The following is a 15,984-nucleotide window of genomic DNA, read 5'->3' on the forward strand; positions in this document are numbered from 1 at the left end:
TCCTACAAAGTGCGGTGCCGGCAGTAGGAACAAACGTGGGCACGGGGACACCTGGACAGGCACTTAGACTGGTTCTCCACTCGTTCTGGGAAAAGGCCCTTTCTGTAGCTGATTAAGTGTTAGGAGGGAGACGAGCAGGGTCAGTCATTCAAGGGCAGCCTGAGGTGGGCGGGGAGGAGGGGACAGGGATGTGTCTTTGAAAGGACAGAGGTAAATGTACAAGGAAGGGAAGTGATTTTTTTCAGGTCCTAGACTCTGGGTTTCTGTAGCATCAGAGTGGGAGTGACCTCCTGGTCCAGACCCCCATTTTACAGATGCGGACACTACAGTCCAAGGAGGGAAAAGAACTCACTTACAGTCACATAGCTGGTCAGTAGCAGAGTGAGGACCTGATCCCTAGGCGGGGGGCTGGGTATCTAGAAGAGGCATAGAAAGAGGAGAGAAAAGCAGACACACACTTTGGCCGGGGACCAGCCCTCTAAGGACTGTGTGGGAACCTAGGATTGAGCTTTTCCAAAGCAATCTGGGAATATAAACCCCTGGGAGGCCCTGCTGGCCAGTGAGAGGTCTCCTCCCCGGAAAGAGCAAACTGCAAAAAGCCTGCTGTTGGGATGGCTGGTTTTATGTTTGAGGATGTGGATTGACCCCAGGGCATTAAGGACCCGTGCTGACACAGAGCCTGCAAATTGCTCTTCCTCTCTGTGCAGATCAGCTCAACAAGGCCACGGCCAGTGTCTCCAGCGGCCAGAGTCTGGGCAGCAGGGTACACCCATATCCACCCAGTTCAACCCAGGGCAGGGTCGAGTACTCACAGGCCGTGTGAGGGAGAAGGGACCTTAAAGGGCACGTAGCAGCCTCACATCCGTCTCCATCAAACACTGGAATTCCTTCCACCTCGGGGCTGCACGGGCACAGCTTGAGGAGCTCACAGAGACAGCTCGTGGTCCCACGTGATGGCCACGCCAACCCTGGGACCAAGCGTCTCCTCCACCACCCACTCTGTGTTTCCTGCCAAGTGGTCCTCGTTCTGTCTCTTGAGACCCCATGGACCAAATCCCTTCCTCTTCCCCATACCAACCCTTGAGCTGGCTAAACACAGCGATCAGCCCCCCAAATCCTCTCCTTTCTGGGCTGAACACCCCGGTTCTCTCAACCAGTTTCCCTGTGACTGGGTTCCAGCCCTTCATCAGCTCTCCCTCCCACCCTTCACCCTAGTCATTTTCTTCTACACCCTCTCTACTAGGTTAATTATGAATCCTGGCTCCCCAGGATTGAACATAACATTCAAGGTGAAGGTCAACATCTCAAAGCACCCTCCTAGAGACCTAATCCACGTGCCCTTTCTCCTTCCTGTTACCTCGGGTTTAGACCCTCTGTTCCAAGCTTCAGAGAGACACACACGAAGGCCACACTTGCTCAGAGAACAGTTATGGGAACCTGTGCTCATAATTAAATGTGTGGCAAATCCCGACTTTCCAAAACCTTAAAAAGGAAGAACATTGAACTCTCTAAAGGCAGTGGGGTCAAAGGTGAGCTCCCTTAATAGCACAGCATGGGCCGCGGCTGACCTCTGTCAGGTCTGATTCTGCGGGCCAGCGTAGATATGACATATTCATTCAGGGGAGCTAACTCTGAGCACGGTAGCACCATGACAGAGAGGCAATTTAATGTATAGCTTTGACCCCAAGGAGCCCAGTTGAGCAGATCCATACACGTAGAATTATAGTGAAATGTGCTAGATGCTGGAATTGAGGCATGGAAGTGGGGAAAGTTGGTTTCCTGTTGCTCTTTTTTTTTTTTTTTTTTTTTTTGCAGTACGCGGGCCTCTCACTTGTGGCCTCTCCCGTTGTGGAGCACAGGCTCCGGACGCGCAGGCTCAGCGGCCATGGCTCACGGGCCCAGCCGCTCCACGGCATGTGGGATCTTCCCGGACCGGGGCACGAACCCGTGTCCCCTGCATCGGCAGGCGGACGCTCAACCACTGCGCCACCAGGGAAGCCCCCTGTTGCTCTTATACCAAATGACCACCAACCCGAAATGGGTCTCACTGGACTAAAATCAAGGTGTCAGCAGGGCTGGGTTCCTTCAGGAGGAACTAGGAGAAGATCCACTTCCTTGCCTTTTCCAACTCCTGAAGGCTGCCCGCATTCCTTGGCTCATGGCCCCCTTTCTCCATCTTCAAAGCCAATAGCATCATTGTCACATCTTCAAATCTCTCTCCAGCCTCCTGCCTCTTTTCACTTATAAGAACCCTTGTGATTACATTGGGCTCACCTGGATAGTCTTCCCATCTCAAGGTCCTAAACCTAATCACTTCTGCAGAGTCCCTTTTGCCGTGGAAGGTAACCTATTCACACATTCATAGGGGACTAAAACATGGACATCTTTGGTGGCCGCTATTTGGGCCATTATGTTCCACAGAGAACAACTAACTCTGCCTGTGGGAGTGGGTCCTTTACGGCTTTGTAGTTTCGCAGGAGCACCCTGGCATAAAAGGGAAAAGAGATTTACAAAAATGTGCTTGCACAAGGCATGGGGACAGGATAGCCTGGCTAGTTTTTGTGCCCTTCCCCAACTTTTTTTAGATTGCTTTTCTTTTTTCTTTTCCAGAAAGAGCCTGATTGCCTCTAGGGTTGTGTGATACATTACCTGTCAAGGCAGCTTGTTTCTTCCTATTGACAGATCTGAACAGAGGACCCTGACATTTTCATCATCACTGGAAATGTTAACAGATCTTACGGTGCCCAGGAGTTACTTTAATTGAACCAGAAAGGATGCTGGGCAGTGGGAGGGTCATGGCACACAGGGGTCTGAGGCAGCCAGGAGGTTCTCTGAGGTTCATCTTCAGATAGACTGTGTTCCACCTAAATGCTCCTGGGCAGGTCATCGGGCCAATACTTTATTAGAATGATAGCATTCCCAGAGCTGGGTGGGCTGCAGAGTTTCACTGATGCCATCTACTCTACTCCTGTCCTACAAATCAACTCAAAAGAGTTTAAACTGAGGTTGACTTTGACCTTGAGCTTGAAGGGGGCAAAAACTCAGAAATAGCGACATTTTCTGTTTCTCTTTTGATGTCACTGTGGCCATGAATTGCTAGGGGATTGGAGCCAGGGAAGAGGCCCAACTCTCTGCCTTCTGTCAAGCTGGGGTTCTGGCAGGCCTCAATCTGGCAGCTCCTGCTGTGGCGGTTAAGGGGAGAGCGTGGGAGCTCTGGGCTGCGGGGCCTGTGGAGGGAAGACAGGACCATGGGAAAGGCTTGTGCAGAAAACACATCCTGCATCCCTTTATCTCTTTGCACGTTCTGTTGATGTTTTGCATTTGTGGGTCTTCTTTGTGCCAAGTGGGACTGTTCTGGGTTTGGCTCCGGGATGCGGAGGTGGTAGATCGAGAACCACCCTGCCCCCACGGTGTGCCAAAAACAGGGGACCCTTCGGGACAGAGCTCCAGCGTACAGTGCACTTTTACATCCATTTGACTCCTACACCACCCCAGGAGGATGCGGAAACTCAGTCAGTGGCATTGCTCAGACCCATATCTCAGACCAACTCTCTGTCTTTCCCACCACACAACGGTGCCTCCCGTGGGCTCTGGACAGCTCCTGCTGGGTCAGGGCCATGCTCACAGCCACTGTCAGAATGACCTGCCCTTGGATTTCTACGTCCTTCCTCTCGTTCCCTTCCCCTCTCAACTACCTCTCTCCCAGCCTTTTTTCTTCCCTCTTTCTCTCTCTTTATTCTCTCTTCTTTTCTCCTTCTTAGCAACCAAAGCCCCTACAAATAACTCTCAGCTCTCGGTAGCCCTTAATAGGCTTAAGGGACTAGAATGCTGAGGTCAGGATGTCTACCACCACGAATGAGTGTCCTCCTGGTGCTTGCCTCCCCCGATCAGTAGGTCCTGGTTTGAGCAGGTAACCCGTCCACACCAGGAGAAGCAGTGGGGGAGGGGGCTTGGAATAGTCTAGGCCAGAAGCCAGGAGCCAGCTCTGGCTTGAGCTCACAGACAGCTCTGCCGATCATAACCTTAGGTACATTACTGCTCCACTCTGGACCTCAGTTTTCTCATTGATAAAATGGGATAATAAATGCTACCTCCCAGGACAGTTGTAAAGGTTAGGAAAATTGATTTCATGGTACCAGGCATGTATTATATATTTAATAAAGTTTGGTTGGATGCGGCAGCAGCTGGAACACAAAACCATCCCAAGCAGTGGACTTGAAAATATCAGTATCTGTGTTGGGGTAATAAAAGCCAGGAAGCACCTGGAAGCATCAACAGAGAGGTGGAAGGGAATGGAGGAAGAGTGTCACTGGGAAGAAGCTGTTCATTGTTTTTCCCCCTGGGCATCTCAGCCTCCCCAGTACCCTGGATCCAGCCACTGAATTCAATTAATGCTTGTCTCTTCATGATGCGATGAAATCATCTTGTAACATTCCAGATGCCTAATGAGGGTGGGCACAGCTACTGCACAGCGAGTCCTGGAGTCTCCCTGCCTTCGGCACGCCCTGGTAGTAATGGTGATTTTTAAAAGCTGGGAAGCCCAAAGTGACTTCTCCCAAAACAAACTTGGTCAGTCCCCATGTCAGCAGAGATTCAGAGCCCAACCTGCAGTTGTTCCAGAAAGAGAAGCCAATTACAACATGCTGGGGTGGGGTGGGGGGGTTGGTGGTGCAGAGAGACTGGAAACTTGGAGAATAGAAATGGAAAGACTTGCAGTTAAACATGCAAATTGCTTGTCCCCAATTATCTCCTCTCCCTCCAAGGACCCCACTTAGATGGTAACAAAGGAATTGAAATGATAAGCCCACTACATCACAGGGAAGGGAAGAGGATTATCACTGGACTAGAGATTTCAACACATTTATGGAACAGAACAGTTGAAGGTAGCTGAGCAGAGAGATCTCATTTTCTTAACAGAGCCCCAGAGAGGTTTGAAAATTGATTACACCAGGTACAATGCAGGACAGGCGTGTGTGAGACGGGGAGTAAAAACCAGGGCGTCATTTGAAAGCTACTATATAGAACATTTGCCTTTGCTCCCACACCTAGGAAAACAAACAAGTTATTTTTTTAAATTACAATGTTCTAGAGAAAACAACCCTCCACGAACATTCTGGCTTGTAGAGGTTCCCAGTATAATACTCAGCCTGCTACCCCAGAACCCAAACATGAAACTTGCCATGTGTACAGAGCTCTCTGATAGTGACTTTTATTGCCTCCCTTTTAAAATATGAGCCAACAACCATGGATTTAAGGGAAGCAAACAACAATCAACGACAAATCCCAGAGAAAATAGACATAGCTCAGAAAGGAAAAGGTAACTTTAAAAACTACAAAATTTTAAACCCTAGCATCCTAAGAGAAATCCAAAAGAGACTGCATCTATTAAACAAGAGTAAGAATCTATAAAAAGGAACAAGTAAAGAACAGGCACCACAGGAATTAAAAATACAACTGCAGAAATTAAAATGTTAATTAAAGTGTTGGCAGGCAGAGTTGAGAAGTCTCCGGAAAGTAGGAGAGATTTCAAAGACAAGACACAAGAGAAGATAAAAATAAATAAATAAATAAATAAAGGATTAAAAGAGAGGCAAAAAATTATCAAGGAAGTAGTGTATGATAATTTCACAAAACTTAAGGACATAAGTCTCCAGAGGACCCTGGATGTTTCCAGCTGTGTGAATGAAATAAAGAGGAATACATAGCACATCATAGTGACAGCAGAACACAAAAGACATAGAGAAGATCTTAAAGGCTCCCAAAAAGAAAAAAATGAGTCAGCTGTAAATAATGACAATGAATTCTTACCAGTAATCTTGGTGCAAAAGACAATTTGAATGTAGAATTCTATTCCCAGCTAAACTAGCAACCAAGTATAAGGGGAGAATAAAGAAAATTTCAGGTAAGGACTCAGAAAAAAGGATACCCTCTGTATCCCTTCTCCTAGGAAGTTATAAGATGGGAGAGCACACTAGAAAGAGGAAGACATGGAATTTAGGAGATAGTGGATGCAACCAATGAAAGCCATGGAGAGGAGTTCCCAGAAGCAGCTGGGTAGAGGTCCAGGGCGGTTTCCACAAATTCTAGAAAGATGAAGGAAGTGTTAGAAAGGAAATGTAGTTACAATGTACTACTTGACGCTATAGTAAACAATATTTCCAAAGAAACAATAACATCAACTCCTTTTTATTCATTTTCAACAACCACCAAAATGTTAATTACAGTAAGAGAACATAAAAGTCATCAACCTCGACACAGTCCTTAAGGGAAATTTACACCCCGAAAAAGAAGAAAGAGTGAAAATTAATGGGCTAAGTATCTGACCTAAGAAGTCATGCAGAGAAAAACAACTAAGTAGACTCAAAGGAAATGGAGGAAGGAAATAATAAAGCCAACAATGAATGAAATAGAAAACAATGATACAGTAGAGAGGAGCAGCAAAACCCCAAGTCTGTTCTCAGTAAAAGTAGGAAAATAGAAAAAACACTCGTGAAGTTTATCTAGAAAAAAAAGAAGATGGATATAAACAATATTAAGAATGAATAAAAGGGGGACGACAACAACAGATACAACAGAGAAATTAAATATTATGGAAAATGTTAGGCTAACAAATTTGAAAATGTGGGGACAAAATGAACAATTTCCTTAAAAATATATAATGTGGGCTTCCCTGGTGGCGCAGTGGTTGAGAGTCCGCCTGCCGATGCAGGGGACACGGGTTCGTGCCCCGGTCTGGGAGGATCCCACATGCCGCGGAGCGGCTGGGCCCGTGGACCATGGCCGCTGAGCCTGCACGTCCGGAGCCTGTGCTCCGCAACGGGAGAGGCCACGACAGTGAGAGGCCCGCGTACCACAAAAAACAAAAAACAAAAAAAATATAATGTAACAACAGTGAGGAAACAGAAAATTGAACAGATTTATGACCATTGAAATTAAATCAGTAGTTAAGAGTAAACCACACAAACTTACACACCCATGGTAGCCAGGCTCCAACATGGCCCCGGTGATCCCTGCCTCCGGGTGTTCTCACTCCAGCTGGTGCCCTGACGAGGCTGACCTGCGTATACCAGTAGGTTACTGAGGAACTGACGAAATGTGGCTAGCAAGGCTAAGCTATAAAAGACACTGGCTTCTGTCTTGATATCTCTCTCTTGAACACTCGATCTGGGGGATGCCAGTTGCCTATCAGAATTCCAGCAGGATTTCTCAGTGGAGCTTGACATGCTGACCTTAAAATATGCATAGAACTGCCAAGGGCCCAGAATAGATGAAACTTTTCTGATGATAAACAAGGTGGGGTGGTGATTCTACCGAGAATTATCAGAGCTACAACAATGAAGACAGTGAATATAAGACTAGATACATAGGCCAATGGTTTAGGCTACAGGACCCAGAAACCAACCCATGCATATAAGGAAACTTGATAAATGACAGCTTTGCAAACCAGCGGGGAGAGAATGGACTGTGTGATTAATGGTCTGGGACAATAGGATGTATGTTTGCAAAAAATACAGTCGGCTCCCTACATCTCACCGTATACTAAAATAAATGCCATGTGGACTAAAGATCTAAATGCGAAAAACTTTACAACTTTTAGAAGAAAATAAAGGAGAGTAGTTTCATGGCTTGAGAGTAGGAAGATTTTCTTTTTTTATATATAAATTGATCCATTTTATTTACTTATTTTTGGCTGCGTTGGGTCTTCATTGCCGCGCACAGGTTTTCTCTAGCTGCAGCGAGCGGGGGCTACTCTTCCTTGAGGTGTGAAGTCTTCTCAATTCTCATTGCGGTGGCTTCTCTTGTTGTGGAGCATGGGCTCTAGTCTTGCAGGCTTCAGTAGTTGTGGCTCGCAGGCTCTAGAGTGCAGGCTCAGTAGCTCTGGCACCCGGGCTTAGTTGCTCCTTGGCACGTGGGATCTTTCCAGACAAGGGCTCGAACCCAGGTCCCCTGCACTAGCAGCAGGATTCTTAACCACTGCGCCACCAGGGAAGCCCCAGGAAGATTTTCTTAAGACAAGAGTTTTTTTTCAAAAGCCCAAACTATAAAGTTTTATTGTTAAACTTGACTAAATTAAAATTAAAGTTTCTGCTCCCCCAAAGATAGTATGAATAAAGTGAAATAAGAACAGAAAAAAGGTACTTGCAAAGCATATAATTTACAGAAGATTAGTGTCCAGGATATGTAAAGAGTTCCTAGAAATCAATACCAAAAAGACAAAATGCCCCATTATAAGTTGGTTGACAGATATGCACAGATAATTCTAAGAATAAATCTGAACGTTCAATAGACATTTAAAAATAAGTTCAACTTCACTAGTTATCAGGGAAATATAAGATAAAACAACAATGAAATACAATTTCTTACCTATCAGATTGACAAAAATTAAAAATTCTGACATTATCAAGAGGTGGTAAGGATGTAGAGTAATGGGCCATAAAAAGAAAAGAAAAAACACTGGGAGTAAATGTCCATCAACAAGAGAACAGATAAACTGTGGTTTATTCATTCAATAGAATATTATGTAGCTACTAAAATGAATGAACTAGAGCCAAATGCTTCATGTGGCTAAATCTCAAAAATGTGTTAGCCCAGAAGAGTTGAAGAATACTATATGCAGAGGATGAGTTTCATGCTGTAGGTAGTTTCAAAATTTGCAGCAATGTAAATAAATAAGCCAAGGAGGCACATAAACACACACACAACCCCTAGAGCAAAGGGTGAGCAGAACCAGTTGGAGTGGGAGGGTGCCTAGTGCCAGAGAGCCTGAGACGGGGGCCCACAGAAGGGAATGCTTTAATCTGCTAGGACAGTCAGGGAAGACTTCACCAGGAGGAGACATGTGAACTTGGCCTTGAAAGAGAAGTGCACCTACAATGCCAGGAGCCCAGCTCTTTCTGCTCCACATCCAGTGGTTGTTGGAGGACCTATTTCTCTGGACCCTGAGCACAGAGCCTGACCACACAGGGCTGAGACCACCCACAAGTGAAGACTAACTTGAATGCTATCTCCAGTTTGAGGATGTTTGCTCTCATCTTTATATACATGGTAGGCGGGGGAACAGCTCAAAGCTCTTCTTTTGAAATGATGACAGCAGTAATAATTGCTTGCCCTTTAATAATAAGAGCTACCATTTACTGAGCATTTACTGCATGCAGGGCACTGGGCTGTCATCAGATGCTTTATTGCCTTTAGTTCTCACAACAACTCTAAGAGGCACGTACTATTTATACCTTTGAGGAAACCAAGGCTTTGAGAATTCAGGTGCCTTGCCCACAGTCCTATGGAGTTAGTTAGGTGGGATCTGAACCCTTCCGACTCTCCAGCCTGCGTTTTAACCACTGCTTCTCACAAGCAGACACCCAATGAAAGCAACAAGAGTTTTACTGCCTTCAATTGTAATAAATGAGAACGTGATCCGAGCATAATAAACTAAAACCCAAGCTTATCATTACATTCATGAACACCTGTCACTGTCAGGTGCTCCGTAAATGCTTGTGAAATGAGGTAGCGTTTAGTTTCAGGAAATGAAAACCAACCCAGTGTCAAAATGACAGTCTTCACCCCTGTAGGAAGCAAGTAGTAACTCACAGGCCCCGTGAACAAGCAGAGCAGCGCTTCACGGGCACGCATCCGTGGACACTGGGCGCTCCCAGCCCCACACTTAGACCTCCCGAACGTCCCCGCTCCTCCCCTAACCCCCGTCCCACCTGCTCTCATGCCCGCCCCTCCCCCGCTCCTCGGCGCTCAGCCCGGAGCCTGCTGTAAGGGCTCTGCTCTGGGCACCGAGCTCCCAGAGGGAAGGCTGGGTTTTCTCTCTCTCAGCCTACAGGTCAGACATACATAAAGTGAGAAGAAACAGGACAGAAAAAGAACTGGAAAAATTCTTTTTTTTGTTTTGAAAAGTTCTTTTAAGATAAATTTGTTTATTTATTTATTTTTGGCTGTGTTTGGTCTTCGTTGTTGCGTGCGGGTTTTCTCTAGTTGTGGCGAGCGGGGGCTACTCGTCCTTGCCGTGCGCAGGCTTCTCATTGTGGTGGCTTCTCTTGCTGTGGAGCACAGGCTCTAGGCGCGCGGGCTACAGTAGTTGTGGCTCACGGGCTCTAGAGCGCAGGCTCAGTAGTTGTGGCTCACGGGCTTAGGTGCTCCGCGGCATGTGGGATCTTCCCAGACCAGGGCTTGAACCCGTGTACCCTGCATTGGCAGGCGGATTCTTAACCACCGCGCCACCAGGGAAGTCCAAGAACTGGAAGAATTCTGCTTTTCAAATAAAAGTAGATAAAGCGAGCACTCCATCTTCTCCGCTAGGAAAAGCCATTATCACTGGATTCCCCTGTATTCATGTTATTCATTCATTTCACAAACATTTACCAGACACCTGCCAGGTGCGGGAGGCGGGCCCTGGACCGAAGGTGGCTGCCTCCTTTGCACCTTCCCTCCGAAAACAGTGGAGAGAACCCTTCTTCCTGCCGGCACGGCGGGCACTGGGAGGGGCCTTCACTGCCCGCGCGCCCTGATGCACACGACGGAGGAGACAAAGGCACAGCAGGCAGCCACAATTTCTGACTGTAAATGGTATGGGGCGGGGGTGGGAATGGGAGGTGAGACTGAAAGGGGAAGAGAGAGGGAGAGAGGGAGAGAGGGAGAGAGGGAGAGAGGGAGGGAGGGAGATGGGAGAAGAGGAAGAGGAAGCAGGAGGAAGACAGCGGCAGCCCGTCGGGACTCTCTCCAGAGCCACGTCTGACAATACCCTGGTCACGTTTTAATTAATTGCAAGGTTTTACCATTGCCTCAAACCAGAGCTCTCTCTCTGATTAATTTCCGAAAGAGCCTGCCGAGTCGAATCATCGCGAACACTATGATCCCGGTTATTATGGCCTGAGCAGCTAAAAGCAGAAAATAGAGACCCCAGAACAGGCTCTGGTCCTGACTTTTGCCTTCGGCCACCGGCCGGGCCCACGCCCAGGACTCGGAGCGCTTGGGTCCCAAGGAAGCGCGGGCAGGGGCGGCGGGCAGGGTGGGCTGCTGGGGGCCTTCGGAAGAGCCGAGGGCAAGGCGGCGGGAAGGCGTGCTCCCGGGGCGCGGGCAGCCGGGGTCGCCGAGGGGCAGGGCCCAGAGCGACAGGCCGGCGTGCGGCCCGGGGCCGTGACACAGCGGGGCCTCGGCTCGACCCACGAGGCCCGCGTGCCGCCGCAGCCACGCCAGGAACGGCCCCAGGCCACAGTCGCAGCGCCAGGGATTGTGCCCCAGCAGGACCTTCGCCAGCCGGGGCAGAGCCTCAAAAACGTCTCCGGGCAGTGTCTCAAGCTGATTGTGGTCAAGCTGGACCTCCTCCAGGCTGCTGAGGTTGCGGAAGAGCTCGCGGGGCAGGGTCCGCAGCCGGTTGCGGCGCAGCGACAAGTGGCGCAGCCCGCCGAGGCCGCGGAGCAAGCCGGCGGGGAGGGAAGCCAGGCCGGTGGAGCGCAGGGCGAGCACCCGCAGCTCGCCGAGGCCCCGAAAGGCGTCCTCCGGGAGCGCGCTCAGCCGCGGGCTCAGCGTCACCCCCAGGACCCGCAGGCCGCTCAGGTTGCGAAAGGCGGCGGCAGGCAGGGTGCGCAGCTGGGTGGCGTTCAGCCACAGCTCCCGCAGGCCGCCCATCACCCCGAAGAGCACCTCGGGGAGTTCCTCCAGCGGGTTCTCGAACAGTGTCAGGTAGGTCAAATTGTGCGAATGAAGAAAGAGGGCAGAGGGCAGAAACTCGAGGCGGTTTCTAGAAAGAGTCAAAGAGCTCAGGCTTCGCAGACGGTCGAAGGCGCCGGGTGCGACGGAACGGATGTGATTTCTGTCGAGCTGCAGCTCCAGCAGGGCGCGCAGGCTATCCAACAGCCCCGAATCCAGAGACACGAGCTGGTTCGAGTGGAGCAGAAGCTTCTCAAGCTTAACCTGGACCCCAAACAATCCCTCGGGCAGGTGGGTCAAATTATTTCCCGATAAATCCAAAAATTTCAGGTTCCCCAGGTGTGTGAAGAGGCTAGCAGGGAGGAAAGCGAGTTGGTTTTGGTTCAAAAAGAGCTCCTGCAGGTTAACCAGTTTCTGAAACATGTTTTGGTCAAGGCTCTTTAGTTCATTGCCGTCCAGAAACAACTGTTCCAAGAGCACCAGCTTATCCAACAGCGCGCCTGGAAGATGAGTGATCTTGTTGTGCGATAACCTCAGGGTTTTAAGTTTTATCAGATCGTTGAAAGTGCCGGGAGCAATGGCCGAAACGTGGGTGTCGGACAGCATTAGGCGCTGCAGGACGGTCATGCCACTGAAGCTGCTGTTCAGCAAGGCGCCGGGGCCCATTCGGAAAAGCAGGATGTGCGTAAGGTTGGTGGGCAAGCCGAGCGCCGCGATGCGCGCCACGCTACCCTGCGAGCACTGCGCGGCGTCGCGGAAAATGCACCTGCAGGTGGGTGGGCAGGGGAAGGGCTGGGCGCGCAGGAGCCCGAGCGCGGCGCACAGCAGAGCGCTCCTCAGCATGTCTGGAAAGGCGACCGCGGCAAATCTGTGGGCAGCACACAAAGGACAAACGCTCGAATTTCAGTCTTGTAACCCTGCATGATCCTTTCGCCAGGATTATCACTGACTTTGAATGTTACCCAGGTACAAGTTAAGTCTCCCTCTTAGGAGTGCTGATTTTCCTGGGTGGTGAAAAGACGTTCATTCTACACTACGAGGCCTCGTTCGTTTTAGTGATTTTCCACTCTTAGTTCAAATCGTTGAAATGAAAGCGTTTTCAAGCTATGGAAAAGTCAACACCTTTAAACCTTTACATAGAGAGAACTAATTAAAATAATCTTTCTCACAGTCAAGCTCACAGACATCACAGAGCAGTGTGCATTGTGAACATAGCCCTGCTCCTGACTTCATGACTTAGCCTGGGGTGGCTATGACCTACAGCCCTGAAGGGAACAGCAAAGTCTGTTAAAACAGCAGCGACCATCACCTGATTCCTTTTATCACAGTCATGCTGTATCTTCAGTGCCAACTTACTCTAAAACAGGACCACCCCATCATAGTGAACCACACTGAGAAAAGTAGGTAATAGTACCTATCACTTTACACCACGCATTGTTCTCAGCACTTTATTTAAATTAATTCACTTAATCCTTACAATAACCCTATCAGTTAGGTACTAATATTATCCCCAATTAAAGGATGACGCAACTAAGGCACAGAAAGGTTAAGTAACTTAACCAGGGTCCCAGAGCTAGAATTTGAGAGTAGTATCTCTGATTGAGCCATAAATAAGGAGCTATCACTTCTAAGATGCTTAAATAAAAATGAGTACTCGTGGCACTGAATTATCTGTGAAATACAGCAATACTAATCGGCCAAAACAATGTTTCCTACACGTAATTTTAAACGAATTGCTTCTTGTACTAAATTTTATTTCTTATCCGTACAGACTAACCGAGCCCTCCAGTTGCCCATACTAATTTTTAAAATATTTGGCCTTACCTGAAATGCTGCTGCACCCCAAAGCAACTGAAAGGCTTAGAGCTTTGCATGTGATCGGGCACTTTCCAGAGGAAGAGGGAAGTATCCTTGCATCCTGAGGATAAAGGCTTTCCCAGAATAAAAGTCACGTTAAGGACCCTATCTCAGAGGGCATATTCTGGTTTTTAATGACGAATCTCTTCAAACTTTGAAAAAGAGACCATATATCACCCAAGTCCTATGGCCAAAGCCGAATGATAAGAGCAGGAGGGAGAGCAGTTTCTCCCGAGAGGCACAATATGACTCTGTGATGTGTGTCCAGTAGTGACACAGCTGGGCCACTGCAGCAACCGCCCCCCTGGTTGGGCTACACTTCCTTTGGGTGTTCCTTTTCCTGCCGTTTCGCTCCAGTTCTACTCCAGTTCCCCTCTCCCCCTTTTAGGAATAAGGCTAAGGACATTCTCAAGTGCCCTACTCATTTTTTTTTTTTTTTTCATTTTAGGAGTAGTAAAGCTAAAAACATTCTCAAATATGTTCCATAATGGCCTTGCTGGGTTGAAGGAAGGGTGTCCACATGTTCAATTGAACATAGGGATGTCAAACTGCTTTGCAAAGTAGTTGTGCCAATGTATGCTGCCACCTGCTGTGTATGACAGTTCCCGTACATCTCCACCCACGCCTTGGAATTGATTTTTTAAATTTAATTTTTGCCATTCGTGTGAAATAATTGTCTCGGTATGGTTTTAATTTTTCATTTCCCTATTGAATTATGAACTTGAGCATCTTTTCATATTTCTAAGGGACAGTTGTGCCTCATCTTCTGAGAAATTTGGGTTCTTTTGACCATTTTTCTATATGCAAAGTATGTATGATTGTGTCTTTAAAAAACTGAATTGTAGGCATTATTTATGTATTCTGGATACTAATCCTTTGTCAACTGTAGGTGTTACAGATATTTCATCTAGTTTGTGCTTTGCCTTTCCACCTGCTTTCTGTCTTTTGATGGACAGAAGTCTTAATATAGGCAGAGTTATTAATCTTTAAGATTTGTTTTTTTATGTCTATTAAAATAATTCCTCCTCTCCTCTCAAGCCAAAAAATATTCTCCTATAACACCTTATTATTATATTTTAGAATTTTGTCCTTCGCATTTAGGTCTTTAATCTGTCTAGAATTGATTTTTGTGTATGATGTAAGTACAATTTTATTTTTTTCCATTAGGATAACCAGCTTTCCTATATATGTATATCCCTTCTTCCCTCAGAGCTACAATGTCAGCACTGTCATAAATCAACATCTGATGAGTGTTGTGTGGGTCTGTTTCTGGGCTATTTGATAATCCCTATACCAACACCACACTGAAATATAAAGTCTGAAAATATCCAGTGTTTTATGAAGTGTGAAGAAGTAGATATTCTTATACTACATTGGTGGGAATATAAATGGTAGCAAACTTTGGGGAGGAAAATTTAGTAGTATCAACCAAATTTTAAACATACATATTCTTTGTCCAGCAGTTCCTCTGCTAAAAATATATCCTATGGGAATGCTCATTAAGACATGTACACAAAAACTTATTTGCAGGATTTTAATACAAAAAAAAGAAAATCTAAATGACCATCAATAGGGAAGTAGTCGTTTAAATTATAGTATATCCATGCAATAGGATGCCTTGCAGACTTTGAAAAGAATGGATTTGAGCTGCAAGTACTGACATAACTTTTAAAAATTATTTTTGGCTGTGTTGGGTCTTTGTTGGTGCGCGTGGGCTTTAGTTGCGGCGAGCGGGGACTACGTTGCGGTGCGCGGGCTTCTCATTGCGGTGGCTTCTCTTGTTGTGGAGCACGGGCTCTAGGCACGCGGGTTTCAGTAGCTGTGGCACACGGGCTCAGTAGTTGTGGCTCGTGGGCTCTAGAGCCCAGGCTCAGTAGTTGTGGTGCACGGGCTTATTTGCTCTGCGGCATGTGGGATCTTCCCGGACCAGGGCTCGAAACCGGGTCCCCTGCATTGGCAGGCGGATTCTTAACCACTGTACCACCAGGGAAGTCCCTGACATAACTTTCTAAAACACACTGAATGACATAAATCAAGGGCAGCATAGCATATAACATGGGGTTCTATGTGTGTAGGATTTTTAAAAACATATGTGCATATATATTTCTTCTAGAACAATACACCCAAGAAACTTTAGTATTCCCCCTTTGGGGGAGAAACCAGGAAAAAGGTGACTTCCTTATATACCTTTCTGTGAGCTTTGAAATTTTATCAAATGTGCCTAATGTCACTTAAAATTTTTTTAATGCAAATATAAAGGATTTGGAAGGGAAAATGGCATTATTTAAGAAAAAAGGTAGGAATATAGGTATTTTAAAATACTGGGAAAAGTCAATGCTTGAATTGCAAAAGAATAAACATTAACCTCTGGAATCTGAGTGCAGTGGTACAACAGAAGTGGCTCTTAAATTATTTTATCGTTGGGAAAAAAGTCCCCCAAATCGACATTGTCAGGTGTTATAGAAAAGGAAC

General features: G+C 47.2%; 1 protein-coding gene across 1 annotated transcript; it reads right to left on the bottom strand.

Annotated features, from left to right (window-relative positions):
* Window positions 1-9,744: 9,744 nt before the first annotated feature.
* GP5 (glycoprotein V platelet) lies at window positions 9,745-12,498 on the bottom strand. Its single transcript, XM_019922293.3, has one exon. The coding sequence runs from the start codon at window positions 12,496-12,498 to the stop codon at window positions 10,789-10,791; it is 1,710 nt and encodes a 569-aa protein (XP_019777852.1). The 3' UTR covers window positions 9,745-10,788.
* Window positions 12,499-15,984: the final 3,486 nt, after the last annotated feature.

This window comes from Tursiops truncatus, chromosome 4, assembly GCF_011762595.2.
Source record: "Tursiops truncatus isolate mTurTru1 chromosome 4, mTurTru1.mat.Y, whole genome shotgun sequence".
NCBI classification, from domain to species: Eukaryota; Metazoa; Chordata; class Mammalia; order Artiodactyla; family Delphinidae; genus Tursiops; species Tursiops truncatus.

Coding starts and splice junctions, on each gene's coding strand:
- GP5 (XM_019922293.3), bottom strand. CDS start 12,498: ATGCTGAGGAGCGCTCTGCTGTGCGCCGCGCTCGGGCTCCTGCGCGCC.